The sequence below is a fragment of the Falco rusticolus genome, chromosome 6 (assembly GCF_015220075.1).
Source record: "Falco rusticolus isolate bFalRus1 chromosome 6, bFalRus1.pri, whole genome shotgun sequence".
NCBI lineage: Eukaryota > Metazoa > Chordata > Aves > Falconiformes > Falconidae > Falco > Falco rusticolus.
Genome location: NC_051192.1, coordinates 16998095 through 17021526, shown reverse-complemented (window position 1 = coordinate 17021526; position 23432 = coordinate 16998095). Strand labels below are relative to the sequence as shown.

General features: G+C 59.3%; 1 protein-coding gene across 5 annotated transcripts; it reads right to left on the bottom strand.

The window, feature by feature from the left end:
* Positions 1–24: 24 nt before the first annotated feature.
* AGBL5 (ATP/GTP binding protein like 5) lies at positions 25–23254 on the bottom strand. Of its 5 annotated transcripts, none has more exons than XM_037392480.1 (15): positions 22973–23254; positions 22528–22699; positions 21112–21278; positions 19200–19407; positions 17008–17186; positions 15455–16016; positions 14507–14676; positions 8881–9016; positions 8026–8216; positions 7172–7380; positions 1684–1799; positions 1228–1274; positions 814–971; positions 491–579; positions 25–337 (listed from the first exon to the last, which is right to left on the bottom strand). In XM_037392480.1, the coding sequence occupies exons 1-15, from the start codon at positions 23170–23172 to the stop codon at positions 245–247; spliced, it is 2697 nt and encodes an 898-aa protein (XP_037248377.1). In that variant the 5' UTR covers positions 23173–23254; the 3' UTR covers positions 25–244. The 5 variants fall into 5 exon arrangements, with proteins under 5 accessions (XP_037248377.1, XP_037248378.1, XP_037248375.1 ...); XM_037392481.1 differs by having other exon boundaries at positions 25–322; XM_037392478.1 differs by having other exon boundaries at positions 25–579.
* Between the last annotated feature and the right edge of the window lie 178 nt (positions 23255–23432).

The following is a 23432-nucleotide window of genomic DNA, read 5'->3' as shown; positions in this document are numbered from 1 at the left end:
GCTTCTGCCCCGCCGGTGTGGTGAGCGCGGTGACAGCCACAGCCAGGTGTAAGCACCGTGTTGGGCTGTGCCTGGAGTCCAGGGGTGAGCGGCAGAGTGGGCCCGGGGTCCCCCGTGGTGCCGCAGCCCGGGCTCGGCAGTGTGCGGCTTTGGTCTGGACAGGGACCACAGTGGCTGCGGGGGTGCCCCAGCCCTGCCCCACGCTGGGGTGCTGGCGTCACAGGGCTGGTGCTGGTGGCTGCGGTCAGGCCTCAGCGCAGAAGGAGAGGAGCTGCCGGTAGGAACTGAGCGAGGGGGGGCCTGCGGGTGGGCCTGCTGGGTGCTGTGGTGGGGGAGACTGGGGTGGAGAGAGGCCACTTGGGGTGGGGCAGAGTGGCCAGAGCCCCCTCCCCAGTGCTGTGGCCCCTGCCCAGGCCCTGCCAGCATGGGGCAGAGAAGGGCTGGGGTCCCCCTGCCCGCATCGCAGCCCCCCAATGCTGTGGGGCTGTACCTGGGGGTGCAGGCCCTTGCCCCTGCACAGGAAGAGTCCCTTGGCACTCTGCACCCCCCCGGGGGGTGTGGGGGCCTCCTGGCAGAGCCCTGTGGGGATAGAGACAGGTGTCAGCTACCAGCCAGGCACAGGCATCCCCCAGGCTGCCCCACAGCCCCCATGTTGGGGCTTTTGGCCCCCTTGGCCTGTTGCAGCACGTTGGGGTCACCCAGACAGGGCCAGCTGCAGGACAGGCACTGCGGCTCCCAGCTAGGCCAAGGGGCAGGGGCAGCCCCCAGCCCCATGCCAGGCCCTGCCAATGCCAGGGCTGTGCGGTGCCCTACCTGGCAGAGTCTCCACAGCCCGGGGCCTGCCATGGCTGGGCTTCCTGGTCCGGTGGGCTGCAGCACTGTTGGTGAGGGGTCCTGGCAGGCTCTGACTGGTCGCTGCCCCTTTCCTTCGCACAGGGATCCTGCTGGGGCGCAGCGGGGGTCCCCGCGGGCTGCAGAGAACCACAGGCCGCTCCTGAGGTGGGAGCCGGGGGCTCTCCAGCTCCTGCCAGCGGCCCCAGGGCTGGTGGATGCTACCGGGGCTGGGGGTGCTGCTGCCTGGACCCCGCTGCAGCTCCAGCCCTGCTGCCCAGTGGGGCCTTTGCCTGGGGCTCCTGCCAACCCGGTGTCCACACAGACTCTGGGCTGGCTGAGAAATGACCCCATGCTGGGGGATGGCCCCCCACTGTGACTGATGCCAGCACCTACCCGGGCTGCTCCAGGGCTCTCTTGGCATCCAGCTTCTTTGGGAGCACCTGTGGAGAGAGGAGAAGACGGTGGGCACCTGAGAGGGGTGTTAGTCATCATCTTGCAGGACCTCCATGGCTGCTGGGAGCTTGACCCCTGCTGCCTGGGCTGTCTGCATGGCTCAGGGAAAATGCACGTGGGGCAGAAGCTCCTGGCAGAGCCCCACACTCAGGGGGTCTCGGAGCCTTTAGGATGCCCCCCAGCCAGCCTGAGTGGTTGGCGTGCAGTGCCCCGCATGCTGGGAGAGGGGTCCAACAGCTCCCAGCACAGCCTGGGCACCATGTGCTCCCTGGCATGCCTCAGCCCCACATCCCCCTGGGCCAAACTGGCAGCACCATGGGACAGTCCCCTCCTTGGGGACCATGGGGCCCTGCCACTCCCCCAAAGCTGCCCTCCCTGCCCCAGGCCCCATGGTACCTGCAGCAGTGCTGTGCCATGGGCAGCCGCTTGCTCTCCTGCACCACGCTGGGCCTCCCGCGGTCTGTGGCTGTTGCTGGTGCTCGGTGCTGCCTGGGTGCCTGCTGGCAGGGTCCCTGTGTGACAAACAAAACAGAACTCAGCCTGCACCAGGGATGTGTCAGGGTTGGCAATGGAGAGCCATGAGCTGCAGTGGGGGCACTGGCCACCTGCCCTGGGCTCACAGAGTTGCTGCGGCGTGAGTTGCAATGGCCTGGCCAAGCCTGGAGTGCTGCTGCGGTAGGAAGTTCCAGTACTGGTGCAGAGAGCGCTCATGGAGTTATGCCATGGCACCCAGCAGGTGCAGCTGACGTGGTGGCACTGCCCTGACCATGGGCCCTGTGCAGGCAGGACGTGCAGGGCCCAGCGTGGCACCAGACGCGGCACTCGCACGTGCCGGCAGCACCACCGAGCCACTGTAGTTCTGGCAGGAGGAACCAGGATCCCCTGGCCACACTGGCCATTGGGGCACGACGCCTCCCCACACCCACCCAGGTACTGGCTGGTGTGTGCCTGGGGCAGCAGCAGCATGCTGGTACTGGGAGTCCAGCAACACCGCTCCCTGCGGCTGTAGCAGCCACACACTGAGCCACGGGGCTTGGCTGTGGCTGTTTTCTTTTAGCCAGGAGAGTCGGGATGGAGCTGCCTGCCAGCCTCGCTAGGGCTGGGGCCTCCACCATAGCATGGGCATGAGGTGCAGCCCCAGAGCCAAAAAGCAAGAGGAGCCGTTTTGGCAGCTGCTGAAGTGCCATCGGGCAGACTGTGACAGGCACTCAACAGCTCAGCATGGGGCCAGGGCTGCTGGTGGGAACCAGAGCTGGAGCCAGAAGCAGCAGCAGCAGACACGAGGCTCAGTCACCGCAGGATGAGGCTGTGGCTGAGGACTGGGCTTTGCGCCCGTGCTGGCGCTCAGCAGTGGTGCAGGGGACAGGCAGGGACAGGAGCGCAGCACTGCACTTGCGGCAAGGCAGTGTGCCGGGGCTTGGTCCCAGTTCATGCTCCTGGCCCTGCCGGTGTGATGGGCTCTGACCCAGTTCCACCGGCAGATGTGAGGCTGAGTGGGACATAACTGTCCAGGCCCAGGGAAGGTGCCTGGGATGTGGCAAAACTCAGCTGTCACCTCACGGTGGCAGAGGAGAAACCTGGTGGGAGCAGGTGGTGGCTGGATGTCATTTACCCTGACTCCAGCCACACTTCCAGCCTGCTTGCCCACAGCACTGGGAGAGCTGGGCTGGGCCCAGCAGCCGGTGATCTGCAGCAGGGGCTCTCAGGCAGCTGGGCACGAGGCACCGTCCTCGTGGGGCAACACCGGGGCTAATGTTTGGCATCTGCCACAATCAGCTGGGTGCTGGGCTGGGCTGTGCCCGTGGCAAGGCCACGGGCAGCACCACGCTGGGGAAGTAACATCGCCAAGGGCTGCCTGTCATCAGCAGGGCCAGCGAAATGGGGCAAGAGAAACCTCAGGCAGCTGGAGGGCAAGTGGGGAGCCCTGTGCCTGGAGAGAACAGCCTGCGGGCCGGGGCTGGCTGGCAGCACGCTGGGCATGAGTCCCCAGCATGGCTGGCCACACTGATGGCGTTGGGACAGGACCAGCCCTACGAGCACTCACACACTGCCTGGCCAAGCTGGCAGCACACACGAGCTCATCCCATGTCAGCTGAGGAGGGGGATGGGGAAGGCACAGTGTGCCAGCGAGGGTGTCGCACAGACGAGGGTGCCACATAGGTGCATGAGCACGGGTGCCAGCAGAGCCAAGGCGTGCGAACACATGCTGGGTTTGGCTGGAAAAAGAGTTAATTTTCGTATGTGTTGGTAACACAGGGGTGCTAAGCTGTGGCTCAGCTGTGCTTGCACAGCGCCAAAGCCTCTTCTGCTCCTCACCTGGCAAGGAGCTGGGAGGGAGCACAGCTGGGACAGATGACTCCACTGACCACGGGATATCTGAGAGTGCAGGACATCATGCTCAGCAATAACAGCTGGGAAGGAGGAGGAAGGGGACATTTAGAGGGATGGTGTTTGTCATCCCCAGTCACCGTTAGGTGTGGTGGAGGCCAGCTCTCCTGGGGGTGGCTGAATGCACACCTGCAATGGGAAGCGGTGAAGGAAGGCCCGAGCTGGCTTTGCTTGTGTGCACAGCTTTTCCTTCACCTATTAAACTTTTACCCCAGCCCAGGAGTTTCTCACTTTTACCCTTTCCATTCTCCCCCCAACCCCGCTGGGGTGAAACCATGGCAGCATCCCCAGAGGATTGGACAACACATAGAACTCCTGAGCAAGCCACGAACAACGGTGGACGCCACAGCAAACGAGACCCTGTGAGCAGGAGCAGATGGGAGCCAGACTGCGGCAAAGCTGGTGCCAGTTCACGGCGTGCAGGAGCACTCTCACTGAGGGGTGGCTTTACAGGCAACAGCGGGTGGTACCAAGGAGTGACAACTCTTAACCTTGGACTCATCACAAACAAAACAGCTCAATTCAGTGACAAACTCCAGCCAGCAAAGGCCAGCAGCAACCAAGGCTCCACTGACAAGAGGGTCACTGGGGGGTCCTGCAGAAACCCCTGCCTCACCCTGGCACTTGTGAGGCCATGGGCAGAGCATGGGTCTGGGCTGGGCTCCCTGGGGCTCGGCTGGCACGGGCAGGCTGGAGTGGGAGCTTTGGAAAGGAGCAGGATTTGGAGCACGGTGTGTTGAGGGGAGACCAAAGGAGCAGCCCTCTGGGAAAGTGGCTCCTGCAGCAGCACTGCACAGGCATAGACTGGGCCCTCTCCTCCCATGCTCACACAGAGACCTGCCCTTCCCCTCCCTGGCTTCCTTTTGGGTGCTGCTGCTCCTCAGACACAGCAGCTGCAAGAGAAGACCTGGCCCGGCAGTGCCCACAGCTCTGCCAGCGAGGGCTGCACCCCTGCAGCTGGCTGGGTGAACTCCCCACTGCCTCTGTGGGGACACCAGTCCCTGCCACAGCTAGGGCTTGTCAGCTGGCACAGGGGAGAGACAACAGGGCAGGGGGCCCGGCGCCATCAACCAGCTCAGGCACACGCCATGCCGGAGGGCTGTGGCTGGAGCCCACCAGGAAAGGGCTCCCTTCCTGCAAGGCTCAGAGGAAGCAGCTGGGAGGGAGACACTGCCGCAGCAGGTCCTGGACAGGACATCCTCCATGTAAGCTGGCCATCCCGTTGCCCCTGGGGCACAGCCAGGCACTAGTCCTTACCCCCACTTCTCACCTGTGGGGACAGGCCCTCATTCCATGTGCGCAAAGATCTCAGCAGCACATATGCAGGAAAGGGAAGGATGGGATGTGACCGAGGCACAGTATCTTCATCCTGTGCCATCTAACCACCACCTCAGCACGCCTGGCTGGCAGCAGCCAGAGCTGCAGGCAGGATCTGAGCCTTCCCAGTTCCTTCCCGGCTGCCTGGGGAAGGAAGAGGCCATGATAGCATCCTGGCACCACCCTGGGATAGGACAGCTGGCCGGAGGGCAGCAGCATGGGGCTCATGAAACAAAGCCACAGGGTCAAAGCATTGCTGGCCACGTTTCCCTGTGCAGATGCAGCAGTGCCAGCGCTGCTGCACCCCTCACACTCAGAGAGCTGTGGCACTGCTGGCTGAGGTGGCAGGGAGAACTGCCAGCAGCCAGGGCCAGGGGTGCCGGGGGTGCCAGCCAGACCAGTCATGCAGAAGGCCAAGCTGCCAGGTGATGCCAGGGAAGGACAAGCCAAGTCCCAGCCCCAAGAGCCAGGCAGCTGGGGCTCCACCAGTGCCCCACCAGGCATTCGGCTCTGCCAGTCACGGCTCCCCATGCCGGAGAAAGCCGTGCAGACAGCACCCGGCTGCCTGCCGCACTGGCAGCCAGCAAGTGGAGAGCGCAGCCTAGGGAGGCAGAACGACACCCATCTGTCCTATCGAGACAGGCTCTTCCCCTCCAGCCCCACAAGGTCTGTTCCTGCTCACGCGCCGACTGTCACCAACCCCCTGGCAGCCAGGGGTCGGGCCAGGGGGTTGCTCCTGCTGGCTCCAGGGTGGGCCAAGCATGCACGGCAGAAGGAACAGACGTTACAACATGCCCATGAGAACATAAGCCTTTTATTTCCTCCCCACCATGTTCTCATGGCAGATGAGAAACAGTCACTACAAAGTGCTAGAAAGCAAACACGGAGGATGAAGCAACGCAAGAAACACAGGCGGTACACTGTGTGAGAAAGAAGCCAACAGTCGGAAATACGGCAGTCTCTCCTGAGAGCAACACCAGTACACACAGCCTTGACACAACGACAGCTTCAGTCTCGCACGCAGAGTCACACAGGCAGCCCCCTCCGCCCCCAAAATGGACCCTTGCTCACACATCTCCCAACTCAGGGCACTGGGATACTTCAGAGCACGGTGCTCATGGGGGCCTGCAGCCCCACAGCAGACTGGGGCTCCCAGTCAAGCCCCATTTCCTTAGCTGAGGTCCTGTGGGACCAGCCTACAGAGCAGCACGGGACACTGGGTTCCCCCACCATTGGCCAGCTGGGTGCAGCACCGAACCCCCAAGGGCCTTGGATCAGCACTGCCTGCCCTGCCATGGCCTGCAGTGGCACTGAGTCCCCTGCCCCATGGCAAGGGAGCTGGGGCAGGGAGGCCACAGCGAGCACCTTGACTTGTTTTGGCAGCCCCTGCTGCTAGAGCACGGTGCAGCCGCAGGGCTCACCAGGCGCTGGCGGCAGGGTGGTAAGCCAGGGCCTTTCTCCCAGCTGTAGAGGTGGTTTGGCAGCTTGGTGCTGCAAGCTGGCCCCCACTGGACGGGACTCGCCACGTGTTCCAAGTCCCCAGTGACTAATTACAGCTCTGCCAGCCTGCCTCGCCATGACCAGAGTCATGTGCCATGGTCAACTGCTGCTCAGCAGGTGCCTGGGAAGAGAAAAGGCACTTTGGTGTATCCCCGCAGGCCTTGGGAATGCTCTGGGAGCAGCTGAGGCTGAGGGAAGTGGAGGATTTTCCATGCTGGCTTCTCCAGAAGCCCCTTGGCCCCTGCACTGCCAGCGCTGAAGGGCAATCTCCCCTAGCAGCCCCCAGCAGACAGAGTCCCTCTAAGCTTGGTGCAAGAGGAGCAGTAGGCAGCTTTTGCCCAGCCAGGGGCTGTAGAGCCACTGGGCAGGAGCACAGCTGGGGCCCGCTTTGTGCCCTGCAGAAGACAGGCTGGAGAAGCCACAGGTCTCACCATGTGGTGTCTGTCCTGACCCAGCCAGAGCCGTGCCACTCAGGACAGAGCCCAGGGCTGAGCACAGCATCCGGGACCCTTCCAAGGGGATGGGGTGGCGGTTCACATGCACTTCTTCCACGCAAAACCACTTTTATTACATCAAAACACAGTTACGCTGACACAGAGCTCTCCTCAGGGCTGTGGCTTTGCACAGCAGCTCGACAGGTACGGGATCAAGTGCATGAGAGGTCCCCAGCCCAGCTTACCTCTGCCTGGTGCCGGGGCTCTGGTGCTGCCTTTCTGAGGACTCTGGCTCGCAGCAGCCAGAGCTGAGGGCCTGCTGCAGCTGAAGGTGAAACTGGGGGAGGCTCTGATCTGCGGCGAGTCCTGCTGGCTGCTGCCGCTCCCGCTGGTGCCGTTGCTGAAGCTCCTCATGCGGGACAAGGCATTATCAGAGGCCGAGGTGGGGAGCCCGCTGGAAGGGGATGAGAAACAGGAAGCTCAGCCTGGTTCGGTGGGGAAGGGGCTCCCTTCTGCCACCCCCCTGTCCTTCCCAGCCATCTCCACACCACGCCTTGCTGAGTGGGTTCACTGTCTCCAACTCAGGCACCCAGCAGCAGGCTGCTGCTGCTGAGACACTGTCTCTGTCAGAGCCCCAGGGCTGTCCCTGAGCAGCTGCAGAGCCCAGTCCTCCGTGCCAGATGTGGCTGTCCCAGCAGCATTGTTTCAGAGCTCCTGCTCCCTCCCCCACAGTCCCAAATCCATCCCAGTCCAGCACTGGACCAGCCTGGGGAGAGAGGAGAGGAAGTAGAAGAGAGGCTGGTTCTCTTGCCGGCAGATTATTGCTTCCCAGGTTACTGGGGCAGGTGAATCCCAAACAGGTTCACCCTGCGTGGCTGCACACCCATCTTGCCTGCCAGTGACTCGGAGTGGAGGGTACCTACACCTGCAGTTCACAAAGCAAGCGCTGCAGGGACAAGCACGGGCCCTGACAAGCTGGGAAAGCAAGCAAATAAACCTCAGCTTTGTTAGCTGCAGGGTAACTCACTTGGAGTACATTTATCATCTCTAATTGGCGTTATCCTGCAGCTCTTGAACACTCAACCCGGCGGGCCCTTACGTGGAGCTCCTGGGGGGGGTCCTGGCACCTCCTCTCCTATGCGGGCCCCCGCCTGCGTCCTTCATGCCACGCACGTGCTTCAGCATCCAGGCTCGCAGGTTGCTGAGGCAGCTGTGTTCCGACAGGACGATCCGGGGCCAGGGATTGCACTCTGCCATGTCCAGTGCTGCCACGGCCAAGGCTCTCCCAACCTGCCAGGGCAGGAGACAACTGGTGAGAAAGGCCTCAAGAAAGAGCAGCAGCTCTCTGGGACTTGAGGCAGAAAAACAAAGAAAAGAAACCTCAACCCCAAATAACAGACAACCCCCTAGGGCTCATTTCATCTCCATTATGGTGGGCTCCAAGGAGAGTGTTCCCATAGGAAGCCTCTGAGTGCGAAGCAAGCCAGGTGCCCACGGCCCCAGGGACCCACCACTTCTCACTGTGGGCACTAGATGAGCAGGCAGCCCCACACTGCAGGGAGGGACCAGAGACCCCCACCCCTCGGCAGTGATTTGAGATATGCAGGGACAATCCCAGGCTGCACTGAAGGCTGAGGGCAGAAGCCTCCAGTCTAGCCAGTGGGCAAAGAATTTTGGGGCTGGGGTTAGAGGCAGGGACAGTCACAGACAGCCCCACAGGTTGGGACATACAGGCAGGCTACAGCACTGAGAACACCCTGTCTCTCACCACACAGCTCTCCAAACCCACACCACAGACTGGTGGAGGAGTCACACTTTTCACAGGGACACGTGAGCACAGAGGAATGAGAGCATGTGAAAGTCTCTTCCTGGGTGCCAAAAAGTGATGCCTGGGGCGCATGGGGCAGGGCAGGGCCACGCACACCCAGCCACCCTGCTGCCAGGGATCCCTTACCTGCTCAAACAGCTCCACAGTGTATTTGGAGGGGAAGGCGGGAGGGGGCGGTGGGCTGGCCCGCCCGTTGTCATGGCAGGCCACAGGGATGCTGTTCACTGAGCGTCCTGTGTTGTAGTTGCACTCCAGTGTGTAGCTGTGAAGCACAAAGAAGCCCACGTTACCCAACGGATCCACGCCTGCCTGAGCACAGCAGCCCTGCTGCTGCCTCTTAGAAGATAGAGCTGGGGTCACCCCGACAGGGAGCTGCCAGTGTCCCTCCTGTCCCAGCCCCAGGGGGAGTCTGGAGAGAAGCTCCTGCGATGGAGCTGCAGCTCTTGCTGCAACCTGCTTCGTGTGTGTTTTCTCATCCGCTGAGGCAGGAATAAAGGAGGTAAAAATCAGAAGCAGTTGGTCATCAGGAAGAAGCCAGAGGTGTACTGAGGACAGGAGAGGCAGCTGAGATGCGGGACCTAATGAACTGGAGTCTAAAATCAATGCAACGGAAGGACCGGCCCCGGAGAATATGGAGAGCAGAAACGGCCAGTGATCACTGAGCACCGGGCTCCCACAGCATCAGAATAGCTACCTCTTCTCTTAAATCAACTGTCAAGGCACCTACAGCTATGAGGAGCACCCTAGCTGCTTTTCAGGGTGAAGCAACTATCAAAAGATATTCTCTTTTTTTTTAGGAAAAAAAAGCTTTTTTCCTAAAAGGGTTTGCACTCACCAGGGATGAGTTCACGCTAAGGACAGGGCAAGAAATTTACAAAGGGCTCAGGAGAATGGATGGCACGCCATTCCCCAGGGGCAAAGCCTCATGCCGTACGAATTTCCTGGCGATGATACACTGGGACCACCAATGTGGCACAGGCTGCAGAACTTCAGGGAAAGGGCAAGAGAGCTGCAGAGCCATCTTCTTGTCTCTCTGCTTCTAGGGAAAACCCATTGAGAAGTCCCTGGGATGGAGCTGTGTGACACCGAAGGTCTGCACCAGTGAGCAGGGCATGCTGCCATGGTGGAGTAGAGGAGGAAGGGGAAGGCCCGGGCATGCTGTGCAGCCAGCGCGTGGAGCTGAGGCATTTGCAAAAACACGTACAGCCAGGATGTATATCCTGATAGTTTGTAAACTGACAACAGGAGTGCCAGGTAATGAGCAAGGGGAGCTGGGAACTCTTACTGAGGAAATGCAACTAAACTAGCAAAGCTGAAGCCTTGCAGGGAGATCGGTGTGAGGGAGGCATTAAACAGCCCAGCTGTGGGGGCATCAGGCTGGGGGAAGGCCCTCCTCTGCCCCGGTGTCCCGATGCTTTCCTGGCACCTGCAGGTCTAACCACCATGGCACTGTGGCAGCCCCACCAGCAGCATGGGATCGGCTGAGTGCAGCTTAGTGGGCTCCAGAAGGCAGAGGGGATCACCCCCTCCCCAGCCATCTGGAGCCCAGGCTATCACTATGGGGCAGGGGGCTCACCACAGTTGCAGGGGGGGTGGGATCACCCCTCTCCAGAGACACAGGACCCTGCAGCCCAGCACAGCCGCTCCTTGCCTGCTCTGCACCCCAGCAGCTGGGCGCTGGCACTCTGCAGTCAGAGCAGGGAAGGAAGGGGAACTGGCAGACTGACAGCCTGGGCAAGGTGCCACGCAGGGAGCGGCGTGATGTCCCCTCATCTCGTGGGGACAGAGCGGGGCTGAGCCCAGTTAAACCACAATGGCAAAAAGATCAGTACCTTGGAGCCACCACACCGCAGTGACATCAACTTGCCCACAAACAACAATGATGACCAATTTTTTTTAAAAAAAAACCTGCCAGGTCCCGCATAGACACCCAGTTGAAACGTTGGACTTCATCAGGACAGCTAAAGAAAATTAACCTCAGCCAGTTGGCTGAGGCCGACCTACGAGTCCCTGGGTGGGAGCCAGAAAGCAGAAAGCACACACCAACCTCCCGACAAACTCAGCACACGCCTATGATGTCACAGCACAGTCAAGAGGTGCCTCATCTCACCAGCTCAGCGGGTGCTCTTGCAGGAGCAGCCCTGCCTGCGGGGCTATTCCAATTCGGGTGCTGAGGAGGGAATGCTGCTGGACCTTGTTACTGACAGAGAAGAACTGCTCGGGGGCAGCCTTGACTGCAGTGCTCACACAATGGTGGAGCTCAGCAGCCTGAGAGAAAGGAACAATGCAATAAACAGGATCACAGCCCTGGACTTCAGGAGAACAGATTTTGCCTTTTCAGGGATCTGCTTGGAAGGGTGCCCTGGGACAGGGCCCTGGTGAGAAGGGCCCAGGAGAGCAGATTCATTTTCCTCCAACTGCAGAACAGTCAACCCACATACATGGGAAGTAAAGCAAAGGTGGCAGGAGGCCTGCACAGATGAACACGGAGCTCCAGGCTGGACCAAGATAAAAAAATCGAAAGGAATGACACATGAAGTGGAAGAAGGGAGAGGTGACCTGGGAGGGACACAGAGATGCTGTCTGAATGGGCAGGGATGGGGCTGGGGAAGGCAAAGCCCACTCAAGCTGAATCTGTTGAGGGATGAGAAGGGCTACAAGAAGGTTTCCTGAGGTGTATCAGTACCAGAAGGAAGGCCGCGGAGAATGACAGCCAGCTGCTGAATGGAGCGGGGCCCGATGTACTCCATGTCTTTTTCACCTTGGTCGTCACTGGCAAGCTGTGTTCAGCAGTCCCTGGCCCCTGAGACCAGAGGAAAGTGGAGTGAGGAAGATGTCCCTGCAGGGGAGGAAGAGCAGCCCAGGGAGCAATGGCACAGCCCAGACACCACAGCTTGGTAGGGCATAGCCAGACGCTCTCATGGGTGCTGGAAGAGCCAGCTGATAACCCAGTGAGGCTGCTGATGATGATCTGTGAGAGATCCTGCTGACTAAGGCAGGGTCCCAAGGACAGGGAGAAAGCAAATGTCACCCCTGTCTTTGGAGCCAGGGACCCACAGGCTGGTCAGTCTCACCTTGATCACTGGGAAGGTGATGGAGAAAATAATCCTGGAAATGCAGGAAGGACAAGTGTCTGGGAACGGTCAGATTTATGAAGGAGAAATTGCACATAACTGCCTTGGCAGCCTTTGACAACTTAACAGCCAGCTCCGAGGCTAAGGCAGACTTTGTCGTTCCCTGTGGAAGCACAAGGAGATCCCTGCCTGCTCCTCCTCCAGCCCGGCAAGTCCCTCTGGAGCATCCCCACCAGCTTTGCATCCTCCCTAGCCAAGGACCAGCCTGGGAGAGTGGCTCCGTTGGGACAGACCTGGGGGTCCCAGAAGGCACTGAATTTTGCAAACTGACCCCAAGGCCACTAAGTGGGGTCTCCCCTTCTTCCATTTCCTCTTTTTGCTGTCTTATTGTGTTCTTTATTCCAAGCCTTCAGCTTTCTCCACCCTCAGTGATCTCAAGGTGGGAAAAAAACTAATGGTTTTTAAGATACATGATGAATACTTGCAAACAGCACCTGGTCGCTCAGTGCATCTCTGCTGCACAATGTGACAGCTGCTAGAAATTCCCCTGTGCTTTACAGTGATAAGGAAAAAAAAACCTCAGTAGAAACATGCATTAAATACTGCTTCTTTTCCTGGGAAGTCCAGAGTCTTCCAGATTTCTGGAGGGTGTTGAGGAATAACTTCCCAATATGAGTGTACAGGTGCTGGATGGGCCACCCGAGGTGATGCACAGCTGGATCATGGACAGGGAGGAACTTGTTAACTGGGGATGTGATAATAGACATCAGCCTTGTCTGTAGTGACAGGGACATAGTGGAGTTTGTGATCCCGAGGGGAGGAGAGCAGCACAGCACAGACCCTGGGCCCCAGAAGAGCAATTTCAGCTAATTCAGGGCACCAGCAAGGGGGATCCTGTTGCAGACAGCTCTGAAGGACAAAGAAACTTAGGAAAAGCAGCAGCTTTTTGAGGATGGCATCCTCCAATGGCAGGCACAATCCATCCCTGTCCTCAGGGAGATGCAGATATACCAGGAGATCAGCTGGCTCATAGGGAACGGAGCTCCACTGCAGGGAGCAACAGGTGGGGAGGGAGGACGGCTCTGCCTGAGGCTGGGGCTCCAGGAAGAAAACTGCCAGAAATGGGGGATAATTGAGTCTGAGATCTCCTGATTAACATGACCCATATGAGTCCACAGGCCATGAGGGGTGGCATCCAAGGGTGCTGAGGTCCTTGTAAGGTTCCTCTCCGTCATCTTGGAAAGGTGCTGAGGAGTGCAAGGGATCCCTGATGGGTGGAGAAATGCAAATCTGCTGTCAAAAAAAGACAAACCAGGGACTGAGCAACTGGGCAGCCTCACCTCAGTTCCCAAGATACCACCAAGTGAGCCCTCCCAGGGCACCTTTCTGAAGGCATGAAGGAGGAGAGGGTGACTGGGAGCTGTCAGCCAGGACAGCTGGCTTCTGTCCAACCGATCAGAGACAATTCAGCCTGCTAGTCCAGCAGGAAACCCAAGCATCTCCCTCCCTGTCTGTTCGACATGCCTGCACAGCATCGCCCAGCATGGGCACAGACAGTGCTCCCAACAGCTGGGTGCTGCTGTTGGATTAACCATGGGCTGTTCCCCGCCAGCCACAGCAAATGGCTGCAGAGCTACCTACACCAGCAACCGGAGCCTAAAAACCCAGTGTATTTGTTATTGCAGGGTTGGTTTTAGCTGGATCAGCACGCTCCCTGACCCACCCTGCGGCCAGGCACAGAGAAGCAGCAGAGCGCACTGCAAGTGCTGAGGCCACGGGGGAAAGAAAGGAGCTGATGGAGCCAGGCTGGTCCTACGCCAGCGTAAGCCAGCAATGAAACTGCTCCCACAGAGAGCAGCTGTTCACAGAAGGGGTGCAGAGGTTTCTGGGGGGAGTCCAGGGCTGGTGAGAAGCTGGACACCACTTCCACGTTTCCTCAAACCACAGATTCCTGGGGAACACAGCACCTACTAAAGAAGCATTACACACTTCTCTTCCTGTACTCTTCCCTCAGCATCTGTGACTGGCCCCCACCGGGGCCGAAGAGGGTAAGACGGGCTGTCAGTCTGATTGCTTCAGCCGTTTTTATGTTCCCAGCAACCACAACAGAAATAGGCCAAAAATATCCTGCCTCTTGTTGGAAAGAGCAGTGTGGCTGCTACAGATCCCACAAATATCCTTCACTCACAGAATCACAGATTGGTTGAGGCTGGAATCTTGCACGGCAGTCTCACACAGGAGGTCTGGGGAAGCTGATCCCATTACAACTAAACAGGTTTTAATTACAGCTCAATACAAATATAAACATCTGGGAAAGAGAATTCCTTCTGGAAAGCCGTGCACAAGCAGCTCTACAACAGTGAGGACAAGAAGCCAGAGCAGCTACAGGAGGCATGACAGGGCAGGATGTACAAGAGGAAAAGGAGCCAGGCTATGAAGCAGGAACGTGGCAGTCCCTGGCACAGCTGGTTCTGGCCCCTGCCTACACCAAGCACTCTTCCTGGCCAGTCCCAATCCCACCAGAGAGCTGCGCAGGACACAGCTGCCCTGACAGAGGTGGTTGCAGCTTCCCTTATCATCCTGTGTCCAGCAAGACCACCCACCCCCTTCCAGGACAGAGAGGAGCTGGGCCAGAGCAGCTGGCACAATGTGCAGCAACTGAGTGGAGGTTTTCCTACCTGTGGATGATCCCCAAGGCTTTGTATATGGCCACTCGCCCACTGCCCTCCTTTGACTGCCCATCCCGCTTGTCTTTGGCGTACATGTTCTTCTCTGAGAAGTTACAGCCCGTGAAGTCAAAGTGAGGTGAGTTCAAGGAGATGAGTTTGGGGAACAGCATGTTCTCCACCTGTGAAGTACAGCACACAGCAAGGAACATGGGTGACTTTGGGTGACCCCTTGGGTGTTCATCCTGCCCCAGCACTACCAGTGCCAAGCTCTGGGATGCACTGGGGTGCTGGCTGCACTCCCTCAGCCCAATTCCAGCATCTTGTAAGCACCAGCCCTGCCTGGGGAATGCTGCCCACCCACTCCTACCTGCCCCCTGCCCATCTTCAGCAGGGAGAGGCAGCAACCGGGCTCTCCCCACAGCCTGCTCATAGATGCAGAGAGGAGGGAGCCCAGTGGCACAGCTCTTCCCCACTCTGTCATTCCTTAGGAGCAGAAGGAGCAGCTTTTCTGTCCAGGCCATGCCAGCTCCCAGGGAAAAGCTGAGACCTGCTGCTGCCTCAGTCACAGGCCTGGAAGAAGGGCGAGGGAGAAGAGAAGAAGGGCGAGGGAGAAGAGAAGAAGGGCGAGGGAGAAGAGAAGAAGGGCGAGGGAGAAGAGAAGAAGGGCGAGGGAGAAGAGAAGAAGGGCGAGGGAGAAGAGAAGAAGGGCGAGGGAGAAGAGAAGAAGGGCGAGGGAGAAGAGAGCGCAAACCCCACCAAGCACTGAAGGCAGGGAGGGCAGCCAGCCCAGCACCCTCTCCCTGGGCACCAGTCCTGTCCCAACTCTGTGGTGTGACAGGGACCTCCCCACTCCTCTCCCAGCAGTGGGAGGGAGTACTTGGGATCCTAGGGAGGGGGCAGAGCAGAGAGGGTCCCAGCCTCCTCCAGCACGTCTGTACTCCTCCCTCTTGCCCTCACCTGATCATTTTCGTCACTGAAACTGTTGCCGTACATGAAGCAGCCGCGCTTGGAGGCATGCCCATGGAGATCGACATAGTAGGCCAGCCCACTGTCCTGGGGCAGGATGGTTTCAGGGAGAGGTGCTGGCGGTGGAGGCTTCCTGCCTTCCTCCTCACAGTGCTCCGTGGTGTGGCTTGAAGGGAGGATCCAGACAGCTTGGTCCTTTCTGCCCAGCTCGATGGCAGGTGCTCCTGAGAGCTGGGATTCCTGAGAAGGGCTGAAGTAGGTGCTGGCACGCCAGGTGCTGGGTGAGTTGTGGAGGTTATTTGCTTTCTCCAGCTCCAACAGGGCTGCCTCTGGGGACGAGGTGCTGCTGCAGATGGAATGGTTGGAAGATTTTGTGCTTAGTGAGCTGGTGCTGAGTGGGGAGACATATGTTCTCCAGTCGGGAGAGCCCGGCAGGACGCGGCTGTGAACATGGTGGTAGAGGAGGACAGCTTTGGCCCCATACACTGCAGGATGCAGCTCAGCATCGGGGTTAAGATACTGGCGGTTCAGGTTTACCCCACGGGAGTCAGTTCTGCAGAGAGAGCAGAGATGTGAGGTCCTTTACAGATGTCATCACACAATCACAGCATCACAGAGCAGTCAGGCTGGGCAGGGACCCCTGGGACCACCCAGCCCACCCCCTGCTCAAGCAGGCTCTCCTACAGCAGCTGTGCAGGGCCGCCGCCAGGCGGGCTCTGAACGTCCCCAGAGAAGGAGACTGCACAGCCTCTCTGGGCAGCCTGTCCCCGTGCTCCGGCACCCTCAAGGGAAAGAAGTTTTTCCTGCTCTCCCCACGGAGCTCCCTGTGCTGCAGTTTGTGCCCGTTGCCCCTTGTCCTGTCGCTGGGCACCGCTGACAAGAGCCCGGCCCTGGCCCCGGCCCCCTGACACTGGCCCTTAAGGTACCTGTGTGCATCGCTCAGGTCCCCTCTCAGCCTTCTCCTGCCCAGGCTGAACAGCCCCAGCTCCCGCAGCCTTTCCTCACAAGGGAGATGCTCCAGCCCCTCAGCATCTTCATAACCCTGATCATAGCCCCATCCATTCTGCAATGGCACATCTGACCTCGCCCCCTAATGGCCAGGGCTTTGGGCTCCATCCTGGAGTACAATTGGCCAAATCATCCCCTCAGGACCAGATAGGGAGAGACTCTGCTGCAGAGCAGCTGAGAACCTCTCTCCTGGAGTGGCACTCACCTTAGTGAGAAAGAGCCCCAAGTAACCTCTCTCTCCCTTTCTCCCTCCTCCCTGAAGCTGGTCCAGCTCCGACACGCCAGGGAAAGCAAGGACAGGATGGCGTCCCAAGTGCCTCAAAGGCACAGGGCAGCATTGCTCACCCAAGCGAGAAAGCCCTGATCTAGGAGATGACCTATGCAGGCAACAGCAGCCACAAGCCCTTGTCAGAGATGACAGGGGTGGGGACCTGTTCTTCCCAGCCACTACGAAAGGCGCAGCAGGCTCCAAACCAGGAAAGAACAGCCTGAGTCAGACCCCCACAGAGCTGCAGCCACAGCCTGTGCCTACTCACCGATAGTGGCCTCGCACCACCCCGTCAGGATTCAACATGGGAATGAGCTTAAAGACAAACATCCGACGCAGCATCTGGGCACGGGGGTCCTCCTCCCGCAGGATGAAGTCCAGGAAGCCATTGAAGACGAAGCTGGAGGGTGTTTCTCCTGGGTGGACTCTGCTGCTCAGGAAAAACACCTGGGGGCAAACAGACAAGGGTGATGGGTCCTGCGGGCCCCAGGATGCGATGGCTTTAGTTGAGGGGCCAAACGCTCCCTGGGGCTCCCCCTCTCCAGCACAGCCAGGCACTGTGCTGCCTGAGATGCAGCCAAGGCCTTTACGCAGAGCAGAGAAGTAGGTATTGGGCGTGATAACACAACAGGTTTCGGTGGCTTCTTTGCCCAGAACCTCTCCTAGGTCTTGCTTAGAATAAGGTTGTGTATCCCTGCATGGGACTAAAGGGACAAAAGCCCCACAGCCTGCTACCATGAGAAACCAGAGCACAGGCAGCAGAGCAGCAGAGCCTTAGAAGGGCCCCAGGGAAAAGCCCCAAGTGATCGCACAGAATGGGGAATGAGCCTGACTGCAACAACACAAAGCACCTCCTGAACAGGCCTTCTCTGGGTAGGAACTTCTCAGCAAGAGATGCAGGTGCAGCCTCCTGGCTCTGCCCACCCCAGCTCTGTGCAGCCAGATGGAGCTCCCTGCCCACCCCCAGCCCTAGCAGGCAGGGCCCACCTACTGCAGTAAGGGCTGACACCCCAAATACAGCATTTTCACCACTTTCTTCACAGCTTAACAGAGAAATGGCACTCAAAGGAAGAGAGGAAAAAAAAAGTCCTAGGAAATGTGTATGGGCTGCTACCAGAGGGCATTTTATGAGGAAAAACTTCTTTCCCTTGAGGGTGACGGAGCATGGGGACAGGCTGCCCAGAGAGGCTGAGCAGTCTCCATCTCTGGGAACATTCATGACCTGCCTGGCCGCAACCCTGTGCAGCCTGTTCTACAAGAGCCTGATTTAGCAGGGGGTTGGACCGGATGATCTCCAGAGATCTCTTCCAACACTGACCATTCCGTGATTCTGTGTGATTCTGGAATTTCACCGTGCCAAAATGATGTGGGTGCACTAAGGGTCCTGGCAATTCCCATGCCTCGATGCAGGACCTCACAGACTCTGCTCTCCATCCAAAACTCCAGCCTTTCAGGACATGCCGCCTTTCAAGTCAGATACGCAAGGGTGGCAGCAAGGCCCTGTCCTGGTTTCAGCTGGGATAGAGTTAATTTTCTTCTTAGTAGCTGGTGCAGCGCTGTGTTTTGCATTTGGTGTAAGAACAATGTTGACAGCACACTGATGGTTTTAGTTGTTGCTGGGTGATGTTTCTACTAAACTGTTTGGTTCCTTGGGCCCTGCCAGTGAGAGGGCTGGAGGGGCAGGGGAAACTGGGAGGGGACACAGCCAGGACAGGTGACCCAAGCTAGTCAAAGAGGTACTCCACACCATATGACATCATGCTGGGTATATAAACTGGGGGAAGAAGGAAGGGGGGGACGTTTGGCATTATGGCGCTTGTCTTCCCAAGTAACCATTAACGCGTGATGGAGCCCTGCTTCCCTGGGGATGACTGAATGCAGAGGAATGAAGCTGGGTTAATTGACATTGATAACATACAGCTGTGGGCTGGCTTCAGGGGCGGTGGGTCGGCTGGTGTAGACAAGGTGCAGCTGTGGCTGGTTCTGTTAAGGGGTTGAGCAGCCAATGAAGAGAGAGGAGGAAGAAGCAGAGAGAATAGAGAGGGCAAGGGCCCTGGATGAGGAGAGACTAGGAGAAGGCAGCAGAGGGACTGGCATGATGAGTATGCTGATATAAGATAGTAAAAGACCTTGTTGCAGCTGGCTAGTTTCAAGAGTGCTGTGACAGCCGAACAGCTGCCTGCCCGTGGGAAGTGGGGAATGAATTCCCTGTTTTGCTTTGCTTGTGTGCGCAGCTTTTGCTTTACCTATTAAATTGTTATCATCTCCACCCCTGAGTTTTATATTCCCTTCTGATCCTCCTCCCCATCCCTCTGGGTGAGGGGGAGTGAGCGAGTGGCTGCGTGGTGCTTGGTTGCTGGCCAGGGTTAAACCACGACAGGCCCCACACTGGCCATCACACAGCCTGCTGGCCATGCTGGCTGTCCCCAACGCGGCCCCAAAGCTGGAGCAGCAGCTCACCCTTTTCCCTGCAAAGCAGCGCGGCCGGGGAGTGGTGGTGTCTGGGAAGAGCTTGTCCAGCCGAGGCTCCCGCTTCTCCAGCATGCCATGGCAAGAGGTGACAGTGAGCAGGTCCACTCGCAGCTTGTCCAGGGAGTGGCAGAGCAGCTCCCGGTGGTAATAGACAGAGTCGAGGGGGCTGCAAAATAAGGGAAGAGGCCCAGCTGGCCTGCTTCAGTCAGCTGGCAACACATGGGTCAGAGCTTTCCCTCCCAGGGGAGAAAGTGGCTTGGCTGTGGCAGCTGCCACCCCAGCTGAGCGTGCTGCTGGGCTGAGGACTGAGGGGACAGGGTGGCAAGCCTCACCCTGGGGAAGCTGCTGGAGATGCCCTTAAGGAGCGAGGGGGACTCCTGGCTGGGCAGGGGACACTCTCCACACCCTCAGCCCTGAGCTCTGCCTCCAGCCACTCATCCAGGACCATGTCCCTGCTCACTCTGCTCCCCAGCAGTTCCATGCCCCTAGCCTGAACCACCAAACCCTCTCTGGCTGTCAGCAGGCACCCACAGCTGAGCTCTCCACTCCCCTTAGAGTCCACCAGGAACACAAGTGCTCAGGAGCAGCAACTCCTTCAGAGGGAAAAGCAGTGGCTCAGGGCTTGGGGTCATGCTGCCCAGCCCCCCAGCTGTGGGGAACGGTGGGCAAGCGGCTCCTCAGCCAGACCCAGTGGAGGTGCCTGTGGCTGTCAGGCAGTCCAGTTGTCCTGCCGTAGCATCACGAGACCAGTCAGGTGGGGAACTAAACCCTGACTGACAGAAGGAACTGGCCTCTGAGGGCATCTGCCAGGGTGAGCAGAGGGGGCAGCAGCCGCCTGGCTTTCGGGAGCCCACCGCAGCCAAGGCAGCACGCCATGGTGAGGCGTGCACAGGGTCGCCAACAGCCTGAGCACCAGCCAGGTGCTGCCACAGGACTGGTCTTCAGGCTCGGACTCAGGGGGTTCAATGCAACAGCTGCACAGAGAAGAGCATGACCCACCTGCACAGCGCAGGCTGTGCCAAGGGGGCCAGGGCTTCCAGCAGAAGGGTTTGGTCAGGACCACCCAGCCCTGTTGTGATCCCGAGGGGTTCAGGGGCCTCGTGTCAGTAGTTGAGTTTGACCCACTGTCGGACTCCTGCTGTCCGACTGTCAGGTTTTGAAATTCTCATAGTTCTCCATCACATGAAAATTTAAGAACAAACTCCTTTCAATAAACTGCTGCTCGCCCTTTGTCTAAGAAAAGGTATTTATGGTGCCAGCCCCATGGCCCAGGAAGCTTCTGGGGGCAGGAGGGGCTGCAGGACAGTTATCTGCAGGGACAGCTGGAGACTGACTCTGTACTCCTCCCCTTCACCCTGGTGTTAAGCTCTCCTCTGCCTTCAGCGAAGAAATTCTTGAGATCAGAAGAGCTTCTTAGCATGATTCCACAAAGAACCTGGTGCTAAGGCTGGCTCTTGGCAGTGAAATCTCTCTCTGTGACAGCAGTTGTAGAGGAAGGGAGTGGTGGGAGAGAGATGCCTAGACCTTCCCACAGACAGGAGGGGAAAAGCAAACAAGGTCTTGGCCTCCAAGAACCCCCTCTCCTCAAACAGAGAGCTGCAGCTCTGTTACAGCCCCTCCTCAGCCTCTTCTGCCTGATGGGAACCTGCTCTTGGGAATGCCAGGAGCGTCCAGCCTGAAGCAGTGAAGGACCCTCTGGAAGCCCCTCAGAACTGCAAGTTCAGGGTGAGATGCTGCAGCTGCTCACGCAGAGCTGTGGCCCAGAAGAGCAAGCATCAGAGGAACGAGGGGCACCAAGACCCCCCTCTGCACTCCACCCCACTGCAGCCAGAGCTGGACAACACTGTGCTTCCATGGCAGGGGAAAGCCAGGCAGGCAAGGGCCAGGAATGGGTGCGCACCTGCTTGGAGACATGTGCCTGCACTCCTGGAAGCGGCCATCCAGCTGAGCCAGCATCTCCTGGCACTCCGTGTAGGAGAAGGGGTAGCAGAAGGCAAAGTAGGTGGTGGCACCGCGGTGCTCCAGGAAGCGGTGCACGAAGGACAGCACAAACTGCGTCTCCACCATCTGGGACAGACACAAAGCAGAGACTGAGCAAAGGCACGGCCCCAGGAGCCACCAGCCAAGGCTGTACAGAGCCGCGTCCCAGGCACAGGCCACCGCAGGCCCCCATGCTTCTGCTCCAGCATCACTGTGCAGGTTCCTTTGTGCATGAGGTGGTGCCTGCAGCCGCTCACCCTTCTCTAACTGCACCAGAATCAAAGCTATGCTGCCAGCAGATTACAGCCCGCTTTGCTCAGATCCCTCAAATACCAGACTGTTTCCTATAAAGCCTTTGGTTCCCTGCTCGCCCCACTGCCCAGCACTTGGGTCCCTGGAGGGACACCAAAGCCTTGCCGTACGCCTGGCTCTAAGGCAGAGCTCTCTGGGAAACACAGGGGGTTCCTTCTTGTCCTCATGCCCACCAGCCAGCACTCAGAGACTGAGCAATAACTACTCTATTTTGGCACACGTTGCAAATTTAACAAGCACTGCAAAGCTCAGCTGTATGTTGTATCTCTCCCTGGTGCTGGCACAGGCCAAATCAAGCATCATCTTGTCCTGTGTCAGGGAATCACAGATTCTCTCTAGCTCCTGTTCTGTGGGGCAGAAGAAGGGGGCATGCTGGGGTGTTGCTGACTCCCTACAGCAGCACACACGGAGCAAAGATGACCCAGAGCACACACAAGCAGCTCCTACCAGACCAAAGATAGAAAATACCAGGAACAGCAAACTCCTGTTTGAGACCCAAACAGCTTAACAGGGCTGTGATAATCAACCTGCTACCACAGCTGCTCCTGCTGACTTTGGTTCCTCAGGTTCTCACCCCACAGCTCTCTGGCCCACATCATTCCCCTCGCAGGCCGTTGGCACTCTTAACATCGTACAGCTCGCCACAAAGAACCGTTTCCCAGCCACTTTGACAAGCAATGAATGGGAAGGGAAGCGCCAGGCATGCTTTGAGAGCAGTTCTGTGGTCCCCCCAGTCACACAACAGGGAAATCGCCCAGGGAGAGCCTGCGCCCTGGCCCGAGCTGGCCCTGGGAAGGGGTTTTATCGCTGCCCGCCCCCCCACCTCTTGGGGCTGCTGAAGTAAAAGCCAACAGCTCGCCTGCTCCACTCTGCCACAGAAGGCTGGAGGTCACCCTGGCACAGCGAGCGTTTGTGTCCCTGGAGCTGCCCCCCACTCTGAACACGAGGGCTCTCTCCCCCTGCCTGTTACGGCAGCTGAGCCAAGGGCCCCCCCAGCATAAGCCCCCAGCCTCAGCACCCGTACCTCGAAGCTGGGCCGCTCGCGGATGCGCTCCCAGCGGGGCCGCACGGGCAGGGTCCGCACGAAGGGGGACATGCCCTGGGAGTACAGCCGGCTCTGCTTGTTCATATTCAGGATGTGCAGCTTGATTAGCTTCCCCGGAGCTCCCCCCCGCACACTGAAGTAGAACCAGGACCTGGGGAGGTACAGCAGCCCCAGGTCAGCCCCAGAGCCCACTAGTCCCCCCTCACGGGAGCCCCCAAGCTCGCCAGCTGGCCACCCCCACCCCCCCCAGCGCAACCCCGCGAGGAGCCGGTCAGATCCCCGGTGCGGGGTACAGACCCCTGAAGCAACCCCCCACCCAGGGCACCCCTGACCCCGCCAGCTACCCACGCCCCTCTCCACAGCCCCCCAGCCCCGCCAACCCCCTTCCCCAAGGGACGCCCAGCCGGCCCCGCCGTGCCATTACCTGTTACCGTTCTCATACTCGGTCTGGGCGCAGTCGGGCCGCGTCCAGACGTTGAACTCGTAGTCGGCGGCGGGGAGGGCAGCGCCCCAGGCCGCGGGGCCGGGCCCCCCCGCCCCGGGCGGCTCCACCTGCTCCACGTGCGCTAGGTTGCCCGAGTCGAAGCGGGAGCTGAAGAGCAGCCCCCCGCAGCGGATCTCCATGGCTGCCGGGCTGCCGCGGCACCGCTCATCGCCCCGCTCCGCCGCCCGGCCCGGCCCGGCCCGCTTCGGCCCGGTCCGCCGCGCCGCCCGGCAACAGCAACGCGCGCGCCTATTGGTCCGCCGCTCCCTAGCAACGCCCCCGCCCGTTGGACACCGCCTCGGCAGCGGGCCGCGCCGCCGCGCCTGCCTCGCTGGCCCCGCCCCGTGCGCACACGCTCACAGACGTACTGTACACATACTACACAGGCACACGGGCAGCA